The 18,510-nt window shown below is 39.0% G+C and overlaps 1 protein-coding gene across 2 annotated transcripts in view; it reads left to right on the forward strand.

The window, feature by feature from the left end:
* The window catches only part of LOC126457972 (vacuolar protein sorting-associated protein 18 homolog), a 260,426-nt gene that overhangs the window by 9,153 nt on the left and 232,763 nt on the right, over positions 1 to 18,510 (forward strand). For both annotated transcript variants that reach the window (XM_050094731.1, XM_050094732.1), the window contains exons 3-4: positions 6,079 to 6,233; positions 13,806 to 13,979. In XM_050094731.1, the coding sequence (XP_049950688.1) occupies positions 6,079 to 6,233; positions 13,806 to 13,979 (329 nt within the window). The remainder of the gene's footprint in view (positions 1 to 6,078; positions 6,234 to 13,805; positions 13,980 to 18,510) is intronic.

The following is an 18,510-nucleotide window of genomic DNA, read 5'->3' on the forward strand; positions in this document are numbered from 1 at the left end:
ACTGCCTCTGAAAGCTAGCTGAATTACAACCTTATTTTATGTGTGTGTTCTGCTGCTGCTTGGCGAGGAGATTTTTTTATCTATCCAATTAAATTATTTTGTCAAAAATTGATTGTTTTAGTTGTTACAAATGACAATATTTGAATCATAAGATTGTGCTCAGGGTACAGTGAAACATATTACACACAAAATTCAACAATCTGCTGTTAAATTCATTCCAGAGATCTCAGGATACATTCAGATGTTGCCTGTGTTTTGTGAGTGTATCATGAAATCGTAGACCGACCTGTTGAAGTGCAAGCCATCTGCTCAGAACCTCACAGCATTTCATGGTGCCAGTTCCAAGTGCTGGTATCTAACTACAGAGGAAAATAAAATAATCAGACAGAGGTACTGAATTGTTGATTGCCACAGTATCAAGGTCAGGATCCCATAACATCAGTGGAAATCATATTTCAAGCTGGAATCAAAGATTTTGCTGCATTACTGTCATAAAGAAGTACTGTTGACAATTGATCACCTGCCTTAAATTTTTTGGTGCCATTGATTTTTTCCTCTTGTTTCATTGAAATAAGCTGTGCAGGGTAGCCGTGCAGTCTCAGGCGCCATGCCACGGTTCGCGCGGCTCTCCCCGTCGGAGTTTCTAGTCCTCCCTTGGGCATTGGTGTGTGTGTGTGTGTGTGTGTGTGTGTGTGTGTGTGTGTGTGTGTGTGTGTGTGTGAAGCCGAGGGACCGATGACCTCAGCAGTTTGGTCCCACAAAACTTAGCACAAATTTCCAATTTTCATTGAAATAAATATTTCTGAAGGTACCTTCACTGGTATTATTTCATGTCCTTGCATCTTCATTTATTTCCTACATCTGCTTTATGTCAGTGAATTCAATTTAACTGCCATTTTCCTTGTATTTTAAGCTGTTAGAATTACAGATGAATTTTTTAAGCTTTTCTGGGCTTCCTGTTTTATGATAAGCTAAATTTGCTGTCACACCTAAGAGTACTGTAAACCAGTGCACTCAATGTGGAGCAGGCAGAACATGATCTTCTGTGGTGTACACCATGATGTAGGTTTGCTAATAAAGGCACTTTTAAAACCAGCTCAATATTCCTCCTCAGTACTGAGATTGGTGAACTACCTCTTATCACTGAGTAGTGACTCCTTGTGGGGCATTATTCTTATATAATTTTATCTTTTATGTAATCAACAACAAATGCCAATGGGTGGCTCCTGCAGACATTTATCATTGATCACTTCTCCAAATTTTTCTGACTTACTACTTTAAAGCAATTAATGCAGTGTACTTGAATTTTAAAGATATGATATTGACATTGATTATGTGAGAGAATACAAGCAAGAAGGACACAGAATGAATCACATTATAAGAAATGTATTACATTCCAAAAATGAAATTTTTAAACATTTTGAGCCACTTTCATTTTGTATTATTCTGTAATGAGAATTAATAACAGTGCTAGAGAATTCTTACAGACCGTCATAATCGTCATTGCAATAAATACTGTTACAAAATGAATGACAATATTTTAATATTATCAATAGAAATTACTTGTCAGGAAAAGGGTTCAGTGTTGATACTTTACAGATACTTTTTGCACAAATGAGATAAATAACTGTGTAAATTATTATGTTTCCTAGTAATTTCAAATTTGTGGAAATGGCTTACACAAAATAAATATCTGTTGCCCCAAGTACCTTTGGCTTCTTGATTACAGAAATTAATGAACAAATGACTTAGCTGCAATATTTAATGTTTTGTTAACCACTGTATCAACTTTTCTTTTGTCATAAAATTTTCAGGGTATCTTTTCCTTTGATAGTGTACCAAAGAGAGACTTCTTGGCTACTAAAGAGAACATTAAAATTACAACATAATTATGTTGTTGTTGTGGTCTTCAGTCCTGAGACTGGTTTGATGCAGCTCTCCATGCTACTCTATCCTGTGCAACCTTCTTCATCTCCCAGTACCTACTGCAGCCTACATTCTTCTGAATCTGCTTAGTGTATTCACCTCTTGGTCTCCCTCTACGATTTTTACCCTCCACACTGCCCTCCAATACTAAATTGGTGGTCCCTCGATGTCTCAGAACATGTACTACTAACTGATCCCTTCTTCTAGTCAGGTTGTGCCACAAGCTCCTGTTCTCCCCAATCCTATTCAATACCTCCTCATTAGTTATGTGATCTACCCATCTAATCTTCAGCATTTTTCTGTAGCACCACATTTCGAAAGCTTCTATTCTCTTCTTGTCTAAACTATTTATTGTCCACGTTTCACGTCCATACATGGCTTCACTCCATACAAATACTTTCAGAAACGACGTCCTGACATTTAAATCTATACTCGATGTTAACAAATTTTTCTTCTTCAGAAACGCTTTCCTTGCCATTGCCAGTCTACATTTTATATCCTCTCTACTTCGACCATCATCAGTTATTTTGCTCCCCAAATAGCAAAACTCCTTTACTACTTTGTGTCTCATTTCCTAATATAATTCCCTGAGCATCACCCAACTTAATTTGACTACATTCCATTATCCTCATTTTGCTTTTGTTGATGTTCATCTTATATCCTCCTTTCAAGACACTATCCAATCCGTTCAACTGCTCTTCTAAGTCCTTTGCTGTCTCTGACAGAATTACAATGTCATCGGCGAACCTCAAAGTTTTTATTTCTTCTCCATGGATTTTAATATCTACTCAGAACTTTTCTTTTGTTTCCTTTATTGCTTGCTCAATATACAGATTGAATAACATCGGGGATAGGCTACAACCCTGTCTCACTCCCTTCCCAACCACTGCTTCCCTTTGATACCCATCGACTCTTATAACTGACATCTGCTTTCTGTACAAATTGTAAATAGCCTTTCGCTCCCTGTATTTTACCCCTGCCACCTTCAGAATTTGAAAGAGAGTATTCCAATCAACATTGTCAAAAGCTTTCTCTAAGTCTACAAATGCTAGAAATGTAGGTATGCCTTTCCTTAATCTTTCCTCTAAGATAAGGCGTAGGGTCAGTATTGCCTCACGTGTTCCAGTATTTCTACGGAATCCAAACTGATCTTCCCCGAAGTCGGCTTCTATCAGTTTTTCCATTCATCTGTAAAGAATTAGCATTAGTATTTTACATCTGTGACTTATTAAACTGATAGTTCGGTAATTTTCACATCTGTCAACACCTGCTTTCTTTGGGATTGGAATTATTATATTCTTCTTGAAGTCTGATGGTATTTCGCCTGTCTCATACATCTTGCTCACCAGTTGGTAGAGTTTTGTCAGGACTGGCTCTCCCAAGGCTGTCAGTGGTTCTAATGGAATGTTGTCTACTCCGGGGGCCTTGTTTCGACTCAGGTCTTTCAGTGCTCTGTCAAACTCTTCACGCAGTATCATATCTCCCATTTCATCTTCATCTACATCCTCTCCCATTTCCATAATATTGTCCTTGTATAGACCCTCTATATACTCCTTCCACCTTTCTGCTTTCCCTTCTTTGCTTAGAACTGGGTTTCCATCAAAGCTCTTGATATTCATGCAAGTGGTTCTCCTTTCTCCAAAGTTCTCTTTAATTTTCCTGTAGGCAGTATCTATCTTACCCCTAGTGAGACAAGTCTCTACATCCTTACATTTGTCTTCTAGCCATCTCTGCTTAGCCATTTTGCACTTCCTGTCGATATCAGTTTTGAGACGTTTGTATTCCTTTTTGCCTGCTTCATTTGCTGCATTTTTATGTTTTCTCCTTTCATCAATTAAATTCAATATTTCTTCTGTTACCCAAGAGTTTCTACTAGCCCTCGTCTTTTTACCTATTTGATCCTCTGCTGCCTTCACTATTTCATCCCTCAAAGCTACCTATTCTTCTTCTACTGTATTTCTTTCCCCCATTCCTGTCAATTGTTCCCTTATGCTCTCCCTAAAACTCTGTACAACCTCTGGTTCTGTCAGTTTATCCATGTCCCATCTCCTTAAATTCCCACCTTTTTGCAGTTTCTTCAGTTTTAATCTACAGTTCATAACCAATAGATTGTGGTCAGAGTCCACATCTGCCCCTGGAATTGTCTTACAATTTAAAACCTGGTTCCTAAATCTCTGTCTTACCATTATATAATCTATCTGAAACCTTTTAGAATCTCCAGAGTTCTTCCATGTATACAACCTTCTTTCATGATTCTTGAACCAAGTGTTAGCTATGATTAAGTTATGCTCTGTGCAAAATTCTACGAGACGGCTTTCTCTTTCATTTCTTAGCCCCAATCCATATTCACCTACTATGTTTCCTTCTCTCCCTTTTCCTACTGACGAATTCCAGTCACCCATGACTATTAAATTTTCGTCTCCCTTCACTACCTGAATAATTTCTTTTATCTCGTCAGACATTTAATCAATTTCTTCGTCATCTGTGGAACTAGTTGGCATATAATCTTGTACTACTGTAGTAGGCACGGGCTTCGTGTCTATCTTGGCCACAATAATGCGTTCACTATGCTGTTTGTAGTAGCTTACCCGCACTCCTATTTTTTTATTCATTATTAAACCTACTCCTGCATTACCCCTATTTGATTTTGTATTTATAACCCTGTATTCACCTGACCAAAAGTCTTGTTCCTCCTGCCACCGAACTTCATTAATTCCCACTGTATCTAACTTTCACCTATCCATTTCCCTTTTTAAATTTTCTAACCTACCTGCCCGATTAAGGGATCTGACATTCCACGCTCCGATCAGTAGAACGCCAGTTTTCTCTCTCCTGATAACAACGTCCTCCTGAGTAGTCCCCGCCCGGAGATCTGAATGGGGGACTATTTTACCTCCAGAATATTTTACCCAAGAGGACGCCATCATCATTTAATCATACAGTTAAACTGCATGCCCTCGGGAAAAATTACAGCTGTAGTTTCCCTCTGCTTTCAGCCGTTCACAGTACCAGTACAGCAAGGCCATTTTGGTTAGTGTTACAATGCCAGATCAGTCAATCATCCAGACTGTTGCCCCTACAACTACTGAAAAGGCTGCTGCCCCTCTTCAGGAACCACACGTTTGTCTGGCCTCTCAACAGATACCCCTCCGTTGTGGTTGCACCTACGGTACGGCTATCTGTATCATTGAGGCACGCAAGCCTCCCCAGCAATGGTTAGGTCCATGGTTCATGGGGGGGGAGGGGGGGAGGGAACATAATTATATATAATGCAATTGGGTAGATAAAAATTCCACTCACCAAGCTCAGTCTGTCCAACATTTTGCCCACTGTACCTAGAATATCTTTTCATCACACTCCCAATCCCTGCACTATCCATGTCAGACCCTATGCTCCTTCTGAACCCATTTCCCTACCCTATGGCTCCTACTGCTGGTACTGTCCCACTGTAGGACTTGCCCTATGCATCCTCCTACCACCACCTATACCAGCCCTGTAATTGGCAAAACATATACTAGCAAAGGGAGAGCCACTTATGAAATGACACATCATGTACCAGCTGTTATGTATACACTGTTCAGCCTTTTACATTAACGTGACTACCACCAAGTTATCAGTTAGGATGAATGGGCATAGGCAGAGGGTTTATGCTGGCAACACACACTATGTTGTTGCAGAGCATGCTCTACAATGTGACAGTCAACCCTGATGCCTGTTTCAGCAAATTTGCCATCTAGCTTCTTCCCCAGGCATCAATTTCTCAGAACTCTGTGCAAGTGGGAACTGCATTACAGCATGTCCTCAGTTTTCACCGCCCACCTGGTCTTAATTTACATTAATTTCTTCCGTATCAGCAGTCCTTGTCAGTAACTATTCCTTTCTTCACTCTCTTTTAGTTTCCTTTATCTTTTATTTCCTGATCTGATTGCTCGCCACTCCCCCCCCCCCCCCCCCCCCCTCCCCCACAAGGTTGCAAATTTCAGTATGTTTTTATACGTGTGTTCTTCTGCTGCTGCTTGGTGAGTAAATTTTTTATTCATTCAGTAACATTATATAGTTCCAAAAACTGATTATTGTTGTTAAATTTATTATATATGTATGTATGTTTTATATGCAGAGCAGTACTCATTTTTATAAATGTTTCATTTGCAGAAATAGATCTGGGGAAATACGCAAACCAGTTCAAGCTTGGTGGTCTGTTCCTTGATCCAACAGGAAACCATGTACTTCTGAGCATGATTTCACGGCATACAGATCATGGTTCTGAACTGTTTTATCTTTCAAAGAAATCTATCAAACCTAGTAAGGTAGGTTGTGCCCAAAACAGCAGAATTCCTGTTCATTTCATAAATTACAAGGTGACCTTCCAGCTGTGTTCCACAAAATTGCACACACGTTTGTGGGTGTTTGTAAAGTTTTTCCATGTTTTAATGAAAATCTTTCTTTGTTTTTTACTGAAAGTGGTCTATTCATGTTTTTTAGTGTGCTAAATCCTATTGTGATGATAAAAACAGCAATTAACACACAGTATTTAAAAAATTCATTTTTAATAGTTTTAATGATTAGTGTTTCAATTAATGTTAGAAAGATAGTGGACCAAGGGACCAATATTGGTCTGGAATTAATTGACGTGCAAGAAAATCTTTGAAGCCTTGTGGGACGACTGTTTTGTGTAAGAATGTGTGTGTAAATTGAAAGTAACTTTTGACTTGATGTTTGATTCCAACTTTGAATTAAAAATGATTGGAGAGGGAAGTCATTACTAAGTTCGTAGGCAACAAAACAGACCCACATTTTATTTATGTAGTCGTCACCATGTTGTAAAACTTCAGTAAGTTAGGTTGTTTGGTGAGCCATAGGGTTCACTCTTTGAACAGTCACCTTGAATTTGGGCAATGTTAGTAAGGAACACCGTGAGTGATTTCACCAAGGCATCAGAGTGATGGAAACAAGCTATCAAGGCTGCTGGAATACAAATAATTATGGGAGACTCTTGTGAGTCACATTACTAAGACATTAATATGCAGTTCATCAGAGAAAAAGCTATGTTAGATGCTGTAAGGAGAACACAGAAAGGAAATGTAAACCAGCTGATGCATAATTCCTATGTAATAAAGAGGTGCTGCCATGTTAACACTTCAATAAAATATTAGTTCATATTGAAAAATTAAATTGATTCCAGTTCCATGTATTTTGCTTATTTTCTAGTTCATGACAAAGCCATATTGTGACAAAACTGTATGTTATAGAAAGAAACTGTGTTCTTATATGGATTTAGTGCCTAAAACATCATGAAATTAAACCATTACTTAACAATAGGTAATATATCTTTTTTCAGTGAGCAGTTTGTATGTTAGTGACCCAAAAAATGCAATATTTAACTATAATAAACTATCACTATATACTCTACCCCCCACACACCCTCCTTTCACTCTCTGTCTCAAAAAGAGATCATTTTTTCCTAATAAAAATCAGATAATGAATTGGTAAAGAAAAGAAATGTGTAAATGAGTATACAGTAACAGTATTTTGTGACATAAGATACCATTCAGATTAGTCTTGCGTAGGTCAGTCAGAATTAATACTCAAATAATGTCTCCATCAATGGTTCTTCATTCATATTCCATGAAGTGGAGAACGGCCTCATGTTATGTCAGCTGTTCCTTCTATTTTTAAATACATGAAGATTAATAATATTTAGCCAGAAATCAAACAAATAAAATTAACATTTTTATACATTTCAAACCATTGAAATTATGTCAGTGAGAAGTTTGGTCTTGATTATTTCTAACAATCATTTCTTATATTCACTGAGGAATCAACCAATGAACATTATAAATTACACACCAAGTTCATTTTGATTCTTCAGTTTTGTTTCCACTTCCAGTCAAGAATACTTTTCTCAACTGCAGATTGCAGAATCGCATACTTGACACTTTTTGTATTTCATCAAAATTTGCTTACAGTGATCCTGAATTGAAAATAATTGCACTTTGCCTCAAATTTCACTTTTCTGAAAATATCCTTCATTCCCTGAAAATTATCCTAAATTACCAGCATTTACTTGCTGATTTATTGAGTCAGGAAAATAGTTGCCAGTTGAAAGCTTTGCTGATGACAAGTGCTGACAACAATGAGTGGATGCACTTGAAAAGAAATGAACAGAAGATTAAAAGTGACATGGAATAACTTTTTTGTTTTCGTTTATTTATTTATTAACTGAATAGAATTTTCAAAATAAAGGTGGATTTGATTTGATATGCAAAAACCATTCAAGAACTGAGATTTACTCAGTGAGAAATGGAGAGACACATATTGTAGATTACTAGCAGACAGGAAATTAAAGAAATGAAACAGGGAACAGACTATAGTGGAAGATGGAATGGGGGTGAGCACGAGACATAGCTGAATGAATGGTAGATGAGAAAAGGAACACCCTTACTGGGTGTAAAGAGATGAGAAAAGTTGTAATGGAAGGTTGGTAGGTCAAATTAGTAAACCTGCAGGGGAAGCACCAGTGTTTATTGCCACCCGGAAGTGCAGTTTATGGAAGTTTCTGGAGGAAGCCTTTATCTAGCAGCTGACATTAAATGGCTGATGATGGTGTAATAAATCATAGATTCTAACTAATAGTGGTAATAGAGGTTATTTGAGAAAAATAATAATTTAGGATCAGTATTAAACCATAATGAACAGCTGTTTAATCCGCCCCCCCCCCTCCTCTAGCTTTAATTATGCTCAGATTTGAGAACCACTGCCCTACTGAGTATCAATGTAGTCTATTGCAGAACTGGGGAATGCTTTGTCACTTTTGCCCTTAGTTCATTACAGCATGTAAGCTTTTCCGTATTAAACAAAAAGACATTTTTACAAGTAACTTCCTTTTTAAAAGGAATACTATTTTGATATTTGTAGTAGTGGTGACATAGCAGAAGTATTATAGATTGTTTCATGCTTGGCAGCATCATCTACATAAATAAAAATGTAAATGTTTGTTTGCTCGAAACCTTAAATCTTCGAATTTTTCCCACTGATTGATTTGAAATTTGAAGTTTTGAGCCAGCATAGCATTATAATATGCATGTGTGTTTGTATACCAACTGGATTGCCATCTGTTGAGAAAACACACACACACACACACACACACACACACACACACACACACACACACACAAAGGGTGTATCTGAAATGAAAGGAGAAAGTGAGAGGGCTGGTAGAATGGGTCATAAGAAATGGTGCTAGGCGTCATTAAATAGTGTCGTTTGGCACCAAGATGATGAGCACACAACGTGCCATCCTAGCCAACATGGTAGGAGGTCTGCAGGGCAATGATTTCAATATACTTGTAACATCAAGGTAAAAGAGACGTCAGGTTGAAGTTTCAAGACCCTTATTTGCAAACACTGTAGTCAAAATAGTTGCGGATATTCCAGGCGGGACAACACTACAGGTTTTCTGCCTCTCACTGGGACATGCAAATGCCTCTTTGGTAGGTGTTGCATACAAAGCAACACATGTGCACGCTGTGGAGTCTGGTTCACCCTGTGTCACTCTGCCATCAAACAGGGAAACTCTTGTGTTTGTTACTGTATGGAGGAGAGAGGAAATGGAGCGCTATTATTGGGGGGGGGGGGGGGGGCAGACATACACTATGCATATGGGGTGGCGGATGGAAATGTTGATGCTGCCCAATGTTTGTACATTCAGTGGTTTCCAAATCTTGAGTGTCAGATCCAGGTGCATTTACTGCTATTCACAGGTCCCTATGACAGACAGGTTCACTTGAGGTATGTTTTCCACTAGCTCGTTCTCATAATGCCACATGCACATTTAAGGCCTACTTCAAAATCTGGTGTATTCATTTTGCGTTATAGATGCGAAGGCGTGATGGATGTGGTTGTCAGTGCACAGTGTGTATACCAGGGCTTGAAGAGAAGGCATTGGCACTGCTGGAAAACACACCCATAACTAGCTCGGTGTGTCTTGCACGAGAAATGGATGTGGCATGAAGATTATTTGCACCCGTACTGCCTTCAGCAGATTCACGCCGTTAACACAGACAAGTTTCCATGTCAGATTGAATTCTGCCAGTGGTTTTTGCAAAAGTGTGCTATTCAACTGGACTTTCCAAACCATGTAATTTTTATGGATAAGGCATCCTTTACACAAGAGGGTATGTTCAACAGTCTCTGTCAACACGTTTGGGCTCGGAAAAATCGCTGCCTTCGTTTATGGTCACCAAGACTGCTCCACTGTCAATATTTGGGCTGGCTTGGTGGGTGATAATCTGGTTGGTCCATACATGTTTTCTCAGCAACTGAACACGAACAGATACCTAATCTTTGTACGAGAAATTCTGCCAGAGTTGTTGGAACATGTTCCACTCAGTGTGTGACAACAAATGTGGTGCCAACACGATGGTGCGCCTTGGCACTTCGCACATGCAGCAAAAATGAATTTGGATGAAATCTTTCGTGAGAACTGGATAGGGCGCAGTGGGCTGGTGGCATCACCTGCACATTCCACCCAACTTGATGCCCATTCATTTTTCTTTTCTGGGGCCACCTAAAATCTGTTGTCTATGAAACACCCATTGATACTGATGAAGAGGTGATAGTGCACATTATGGCAGCCTCTGATGCAATTTCCACTTTGCTAGTAGTGTTTGAAAGAGTACAACAGTCACTCCAGTGTCATTGCACGGTGAGAATGCAAGCAGGAGGGAGTAACTTTGAGCACATTTTGTAAATGTTTTCAAATAAAGGTTATAAAACTCCACCCCAACTTCTCATTTATCTTGATGCCACAAATACAATGAAAATGTTGCTCAGCAGCCCTGCTACCATGACGGCTTGGATGGCACGTTGTGTGCCTACCTTCTTGCTGGCGTGTGACACTGTTCAACTATGCCTAGCACAGGAAACGCACGATGAAGACACTGAGCTATGACATCAAAATATCATGCTGTGAAGATGTAGACCAACATCAGTACATCCAATTCTTCAAGACATTAATGTATGGGTTTTCTGTTAAAACAAACTGCAAGGGAAAAATACTGTATTGTGCTGTGAAAATGTGTGGTTTCATTTCCTTTCATGCAGTCTGTTTTACTTGTGATAGCAGGTCATTTAAATTATTAGACACATTGTTATATAAAGGGTTATTCTAAATGATGGACCCATTTTCAAAAATTCGTACATATTCAAGTGCAAATCAAAAATGAACAAGCATTATATTAATGGACAGAGATATTTTTAAAGTTTTTGGCAGGCAGTGGTGGGCAGGCGGTGATGGTTTCAGAAGTGGTCAGTAGAGTTTGTGTGGCAACGGGGCCATCATTCTGTTTCACTGTCAGTGGTGAGTGAGATGGCAGTTGTGGAGCACAAGCTTTTCTGCATTCTTGAGTTCATGAAAAGTGAGTTGCAAATTGCAGTGCAGAGTGGGCAATTTGTACCAAATTCAGTATTCAACTCCCAACTCCCAAAAGCATTAGCCACTGGTTTAAGCAATTTAAACAGACTGGGAGTGTGTGCAAAAGAAAAAGCACAGGCCAACTGCATATGTCAGAGGATGATATCTGACAGATTCAAGAAAGTTTTGTACGTAGCCCCAGTAAATCTACCAATAGAGCCAGTTGAGAACTTGGAATACCCCAACCAACAGTATGGAAAGTTCTGAGACAGTGTTTGCTGTACAAGCCCTACCGATTATAACTTGTGCTGGCTCTCAACCCCAATGACAAAGAGAAGCATCTCACATTTTGTGGTTATGTGCTAGCAATTTTGCATTTCTGCAGCTTGTAATTTTTAGCAATGAAGTGATGTTCCACCCTAGTGGAAAAATCAAGAGGCACAATGTTCACATATGGGGTTTTGAAAATATGCATTCACCATTGCACCATGAAAGAGACTCACCGAAGATCAACATGTTCTATGCCATATCCCATACAAAGGTTTATGGACCATTTTTCTTTGCGAAAAGAACTGTAATGGGAATCACGTACCTGGACATGTTGGAACAATGGCTGTTCCCTCAAGTTGTGGAAGATTCCTAGGACTTTATTTTCCAACAGGATGGAACTCCGCCCCATTGCACCGTGATGTACGAGGCTTTTTGAATGACTTCCTTCCTCAGGTGCTGGATCGGCCACAGGGGACTTGAGGACCTGGTTCTGCACTTCTAGCCACTGAGATCTCCTGATCTCACAACCTGCTGCTATTTATTATGGGGTTATGTGAAGGAAGCTGTTTATTTCCCCGCCTCTACCAACTGCTCTGAACTATCTGCAGAATGGATCACTGCTGCCGTGCGCTCAGTAACAGCAGATACACTTTCGTGTGTGTGGGATGAGTTTGGCTACTGCGTCAATGCTTTCCGTGCAGCAGACGGTGGCCACATTGAACATTTATAACATTTCATATTATTAAATAATTATTAAAAAATAATTACAAATTATTAAATTTATTTGGAACATTATGAAAGAAAACTTTGAAACTTCCTCTTTTCATTGGTATAAAGTTTGTTCATTTTGGATTTGTACTTGAATAAATGTGAAGTTTTGCAAATGAGTCCATCATTTAGAGTAACCCTGTATATTTCTTGTCCAAATACATATAATTTTAAGCAAAAATTATATACATATTATTTAAATGTGTTTTCTTCCTCACAGTCAGTTTTCCATAATCGAGGAAAGTTGTATTTATGGCTTATGGGCATTTGAATAGAATACTACCAAGGAATCTGAACTATCAAAAAGTTTGTAATCCTACACACTTGCAGATTAAACATACGCAAAATATTGCTACTGAAACCACTATCCTCCCAGACCCCGCAGCTGGATAGATCTCTCTCATACCCTTTAACCAATGATTTCAAGTGCTTTATCCATTCATTCTAAGCAAATTCTGTTGTGTCTGAATTCTTGGATGAGGTAGCTAGTAGTAATGTAGTTAATTAGAACACTATGAATAAGTAATACTTCATTAATTACAGTAAAACTTATCTTTGCTGTAGTTATGAAACTGCACAAGTGGATTTGCGCTTCAGAACACAGTAAATGAGCACAATTACTGAGTGGAAAATTGATACAAGTTCAGAATGGCCTTACTGTAGCTTCACTACAGCCACTAAAAAACAGAAGTTTGAAGACACTTGTTAACACAGTTCTGAGAGCTTTGTTGCGTGAGCACAGTTCACAGGAGATGGAAATCCCTTCACTCCCTGATGGCTGACATGGCTGTGTCACGGCAAGTAGGCAGCACAGTGACATTACTCTGACAGGAGCTTCCTGGAAGGGGGCAGGATCTGACCTCAAACAGAACTGTCCTCCTACTGACTGGCTGACTGGCACAGCTATTTCAGGATAGAGGCGTGGCAGTGGTGCGTGGAACTACTCTAGGCAGGACTTCTTCCTAATACCTCATTGGTGCCTGGTGATACCAGTTTGCTGTGCAGTATCTCTCCATCAGTCGATACTTCTTGCACTGTGTGCCATTCTCAGTACTCAACGACACCACAACCCCAATTTCCAATCAAGGTTTCATTTGAAATAACAGTAAACAAGGGTCAAGTTCAGAGAGAGAGAGAGAGAGAGAGAGAGCGGAAGAGGAGATCAATTTTTTTGGTGGTGGTGGGGGGGGGGAGAGACTTAGGCAGAGGGAGGAGTAGATGGGCAGAGAGAGGAAGAGGAAGACACGGACAATGATAAGTGGGGTGGTAGGATGTGATGGACAGAGAGAGGGGAAGGAGGAAACTATGGACAAAGAGAAGGGGGTGGATGAGATGGACAGAGAGAGGAGGAGATTAGGACATATATCCAATTGTCATATATCTTTGGCAGTTGCGAAGCATTGCTAGTTGATAATACTTTTGTTAACAGGTTAGTAGGAACAAGAACCATGAAGTCACAGCTGTTGGATGGAATCATGCTAATGAATCTGAGTCAGTCACTGGGCCAATACTTCTTGGGACATCAAAAGGATTAATCCTTGAAGCAGAAATGAGTTTTGAAGGTGACAAAATATTCCAGACGGGACAGCAGTATTGGAAACAGGTTTGTTCAAACTAAGCCTTGTGTAAAAAGTTATTGTTCATAGCAACAGTTAACTCTTTAGCTTCTCAATTGCTTAAATGAGTGTTTGCGATTTACTATAAGTGAGCTATCTATTCACTAACTAATGAACTATTGACTAATAAAATATCCGCATGCACGCACACACACACACACACACACACACACACACACACACACACACACACACACATATCTCATTAAAGTTTCTCTCTTCAGAAGGAAATTCTTTTTCACACTTACCTCTGTAATACAGGGGGAACATTAATAAAACCGATAAACTGCAGGGATGGATTCCTGACTTGAAATGGAGGAAAAATGTCCTGTGAACTTGTGTCCAGAACTGCCTCATTGCCACAGTAGACGGCACTGACAAATGACAGTTCCTCTGACCATGGGCTGTTCGTTCCATGTGTGTTGCAGGTGATAGGGGTAGTAGCAGTTGTCATGCAGGATACACATAATTGTACTTGGGCTTGCACCATATTGGTGGGCCACTTGTCTGGAGCTTGTACTTCTTACAGTACACTGTGTCAATCACACAGCCTTCAACACACAAGGACTACACAGCAAGTGGTCAGAGGTACTGTCATTGGTCAGTGCCATCTATCATGGGAGTGATGCATTTCTGGACCCATTTTCACAGGCCTTTTTTTCCTCCATTTCCAGACAGGAATTTGTCCCTGCAGTATGTTGGTTTTATTAATGTTCATCCTATATATATACACACACACACACACATTTTAAGGATGCACTTAATGCCCTACGTGATCCAGGTAGATGTATCAACAGAAATAAAGTGGTCTTGACTGGTATTTACAATATCCTTGCACAGCCAACTTTAGTTAGCAGACAATACTATGTTTAATGCATAAAAACATGTGATGTGTGGAGTTCAAGATCACTGAAATGTTACCTAATTGAAAATGAAATCATCTTAACTTATTGACATGATCAATGAAGCTAATACACTACAGGGCATTAAAATTTCAACACCGTGAAGACAGCATGTAACACTCGGGGTGTATACGCCCCATGACACCTGGGAAATTGGGGAAAAACATGGGAATTTTTTCATCTAGGAGAAAACTGGGAAAAACCCAGCATCTTTTTATAATTCCAGAAATTTTTGTTGTTTTAGTTTTGAGTTGATTTTTTGTAATTTTTGCCTGGCGAGAACTGATATTCTAACATAGAATTTTACTCTAGCCCGCTACTGCAGAACAATACTGCAGCAATAAAATATAAACAAGAGAGAAGCAATATCAAACTTACATTGTAAAGAAAATGTGCCATTAACAACAACAAAGCACACTGTGCCTGCATGCTTTGATGACAGCAAAATTTGTCAAAGGCTTTAGGATGAAGATTGTACAATATTTCATAACAACAAATTGCTTTCGTTGAGCATGATGTCACAACTGTATTCATTATAACAGGTCATGGGAGAATATTGCGAATGGTGGCTTGAGAAGTGCTCCCTTCAAAGTAAAGTTCCTTTTACGCAAGATGAATTACATTACTTGTGAGAATGTGCGATGAATTTCTTAAATCACAGAGCATTTGACTCTCATGCAAAACTTAACACTTTGAGGACCACCGTCTTAGAAAAATTTCAGGCCCAGAAGACCAGACATTTATGTCATTTAAATTATGCTGGCACATTTGTGTTTGATGTATGTTAAATAGTAACATACACCAAAAAAGATGAATATTACATGTGAAAGCTTAGCTTTTCTTGTAGCTATACTATATGTATATTAATTTAAACCATGAACTTTTCCTATTTGTGTTCGTGTTACTTAACAGTGATGTTGGTATAGACTGACTACGTCTCGTGTCCTATGCTCTGAATACCTGCTGTCATTTTCTGGCAAGATAATGTTACGTGAACTGTGACTGGCTGCCAGAAGTGCATCACAATCTTGATTCAGTGCTTCAGAAACTGACATTCCATATTTGATGGAATTCATCTTTATATTTTCATAATACAAAAATATGCAGTGTACATGTTACTGTGCATCAAAAATCCTTCCAAAATGCATTATTTTTTTTGCTGGGCTGTACTGGGAAGTTCTATGCCGGTTTATAAAACCTTTTCCATTCAAAGAATTGATAAGTTTTAAAGTTCCAAGGGAAAGTGTACTGTCACTTAACTTGGATGAAGTGCATTTTCACCCAGAAAAATGTGCATTTTCACCCGGAAAAATGTGCATTTTCACCCGGAAAAATGTGCATTTTCACCTGGAAAAATGTGTATTTCCACCCGGGAAAAAGTGTGTCTTTAACTGGGAAATATGGAAAAATCCTGGAATTTTTTTCCTTGTCTGCATATACACCCTGGACAAACATCAATTTGACAGCTTCAGTGTGCAGATCAAGGTCGAAGGAAAAGAAAATTGGAGGAACAAATATACACCGACAAATATGCCGGAGATCAATGACAGAGAAGAATACAGGAAAAGATTAGAACGTCACCAGTGGAGTTGCCAGGAGAAACGGAAACTGAAGATCTTGGAAGAAGAACGGGAGAGGAGAAGAGAAAGAATGAAGAGGTTCTGGGAGAAGAAGAGGAAAATGCAGTCCACGAAGGGGCTACCCGTGGTCCTACAGAGGCCGTAACGCAAGAAGAAGAAGAAGGAGGAGAAGAAGAAGAAGAATGTGCAAATGATTAGCATTTCAATACAATTGCACAAAGGAGTTATGGGGAACACCATCTACATTCAGTATACAAGGAAAGATTGCACAAAGGGCATGTCATTCAGAAATCAAACTTTATTTTGATAGTTTGTGAAAAGATTGTATTATACCTCACTTAAGAAAGAGAAACATCTCTCAGCACATCTTGGAATTCAACAGCAGTAGAAGAATTGCCTGTTGAGATTATGGTTTATCATTCCACAATATTGCTGCATTGGTCAGGATTCTGTGACTGTCATTTGAATATGGAATTAGTGGCTTCGGAAGATGAACCATACTCATCACCACGTAGGTTCTCAGTGCCTCCACACGACTGGTGCCCAAGAGGACAGACGTATTGTTCACATGGCTGTGGATAGTTTACTGACATGTTTCGTACCTCAAGTCAGGAAATGGTCTAGTTTGCAGTGAGACATGTATCCACATGGACAGTACAACAGTGTCTGGAGCACCACAGACTGTCAGCATGTTGACCATTGTTGCAGCATCCTTTTATGGAAAAGCAGAGAGAAGTGTGTTGATAGTGTTGCACCTCAGTGGCAACCTGGACACAGGCAAGGCAACACATCATCTTTTCAGATAAGTGCCAATTCTGCTTACAGTACTGTATCTATTTGTGGAGGCTCTGAGGAGATTCAGCATTGCCAGATTGTATTCATCATCATAATAGAGGCCTAGCGCCTGTTGTGGTAGTATAGGCTGCTATTGGGTACCCAACATGATTACCTCTGTTTTGTATAGCCAGTAATTTGGACAGCTGCTGTTACATTTTGGATGCATTAATGATGGTGACTGTGCCCTGTCATTGAGGTTTCTGTGAAGTTACCTTTGTAGTAGACAACAAGACTTGCAACGAATAGTATATTTGGCCATATGCGAATACCGAGTATTGTGCGGGCTTTGTAGCAGAATATCAGGCAAAAGTATTCGTCTGACACATGGCAGGAAAATTGTATCGACATGTTTTTTCCTTGCTCAAATGTATTTACCTCCCTTCCGTGCCATGCAGTCCCACGCACTTGGTTGTTACTGTGCTGCTTGTTTTGTTGACAAGTTTAGTTTTGATACACCTAATCAATATGTAAGCATAGTTTATTGTAGTCTCTATTTTTTAATTTGCATAAAAGTGAAATGGTTGTGTGTAAACTGAGCAAAATAAAAAATTCTCATGGTGGCATTGGAAGGAAGGCAACTATTTCAGGAATGATAAATCATTTGAAAAATAAATGCAGCAGTGAACATCGTAAGTTGCAGCCTACACTTCCTAAGGGGCAAAAAATTATGGATTAAGATACAGATGTAAGTTAACTTTCGACATCAAAAAAGCAACTGACTTTTGAAGAATGTGCTGAAATGTGTAAACCATGGGATATTAATGACCCCACGGAAAAAAAAACCTTCTCTTAATTGCCAGAATGATAGCGCTTGCAATGAGGCAGTAGGTACAGTAGAAAGGGTTGATTTTAGAAGACTGATTGATCTGATTGATAGTGCTTTGTCTTGGTATGAAATACCAAGCTGCCCTTACTTTTCAGACAAAATAATTCCAGAAATATATCATAAGGTGGTTGAGACAGTTAAAAGACTACTTTTAGAGACTGATAAGTTTTCCGTGACATGCAACATGCTTGCATAATGAAAACAGTTTTTTTTTTTTTTTTTAAGTTTTACTGCATATTTTATTGATTGTGAATTGAATGTCAAACATATAGTATTGAACATCAAGCATTTTGAGGGACATCACACAGCTGAAAACGTAATGATTAGTTTACTGGAAATTGCAAGTTTGTGGGACATCCAGTTCGTAGAAATT

Source organism: Schistocerca serialis, chromosome 2 (assembly GCF_023864345.2).
Source record: "Schistocerca serialis cubense isolate TAMUIC-IGC-003099 chromosome 2, iqSchSeri2.2, whole genome shotgun sequence".
Classification (NCBI taxonomy): Eukaryota; Metazoa; Arthropoda; class Insecta; order Orthoptera; family Acrididae; genus Schistocerca; species Schistocerca serialis.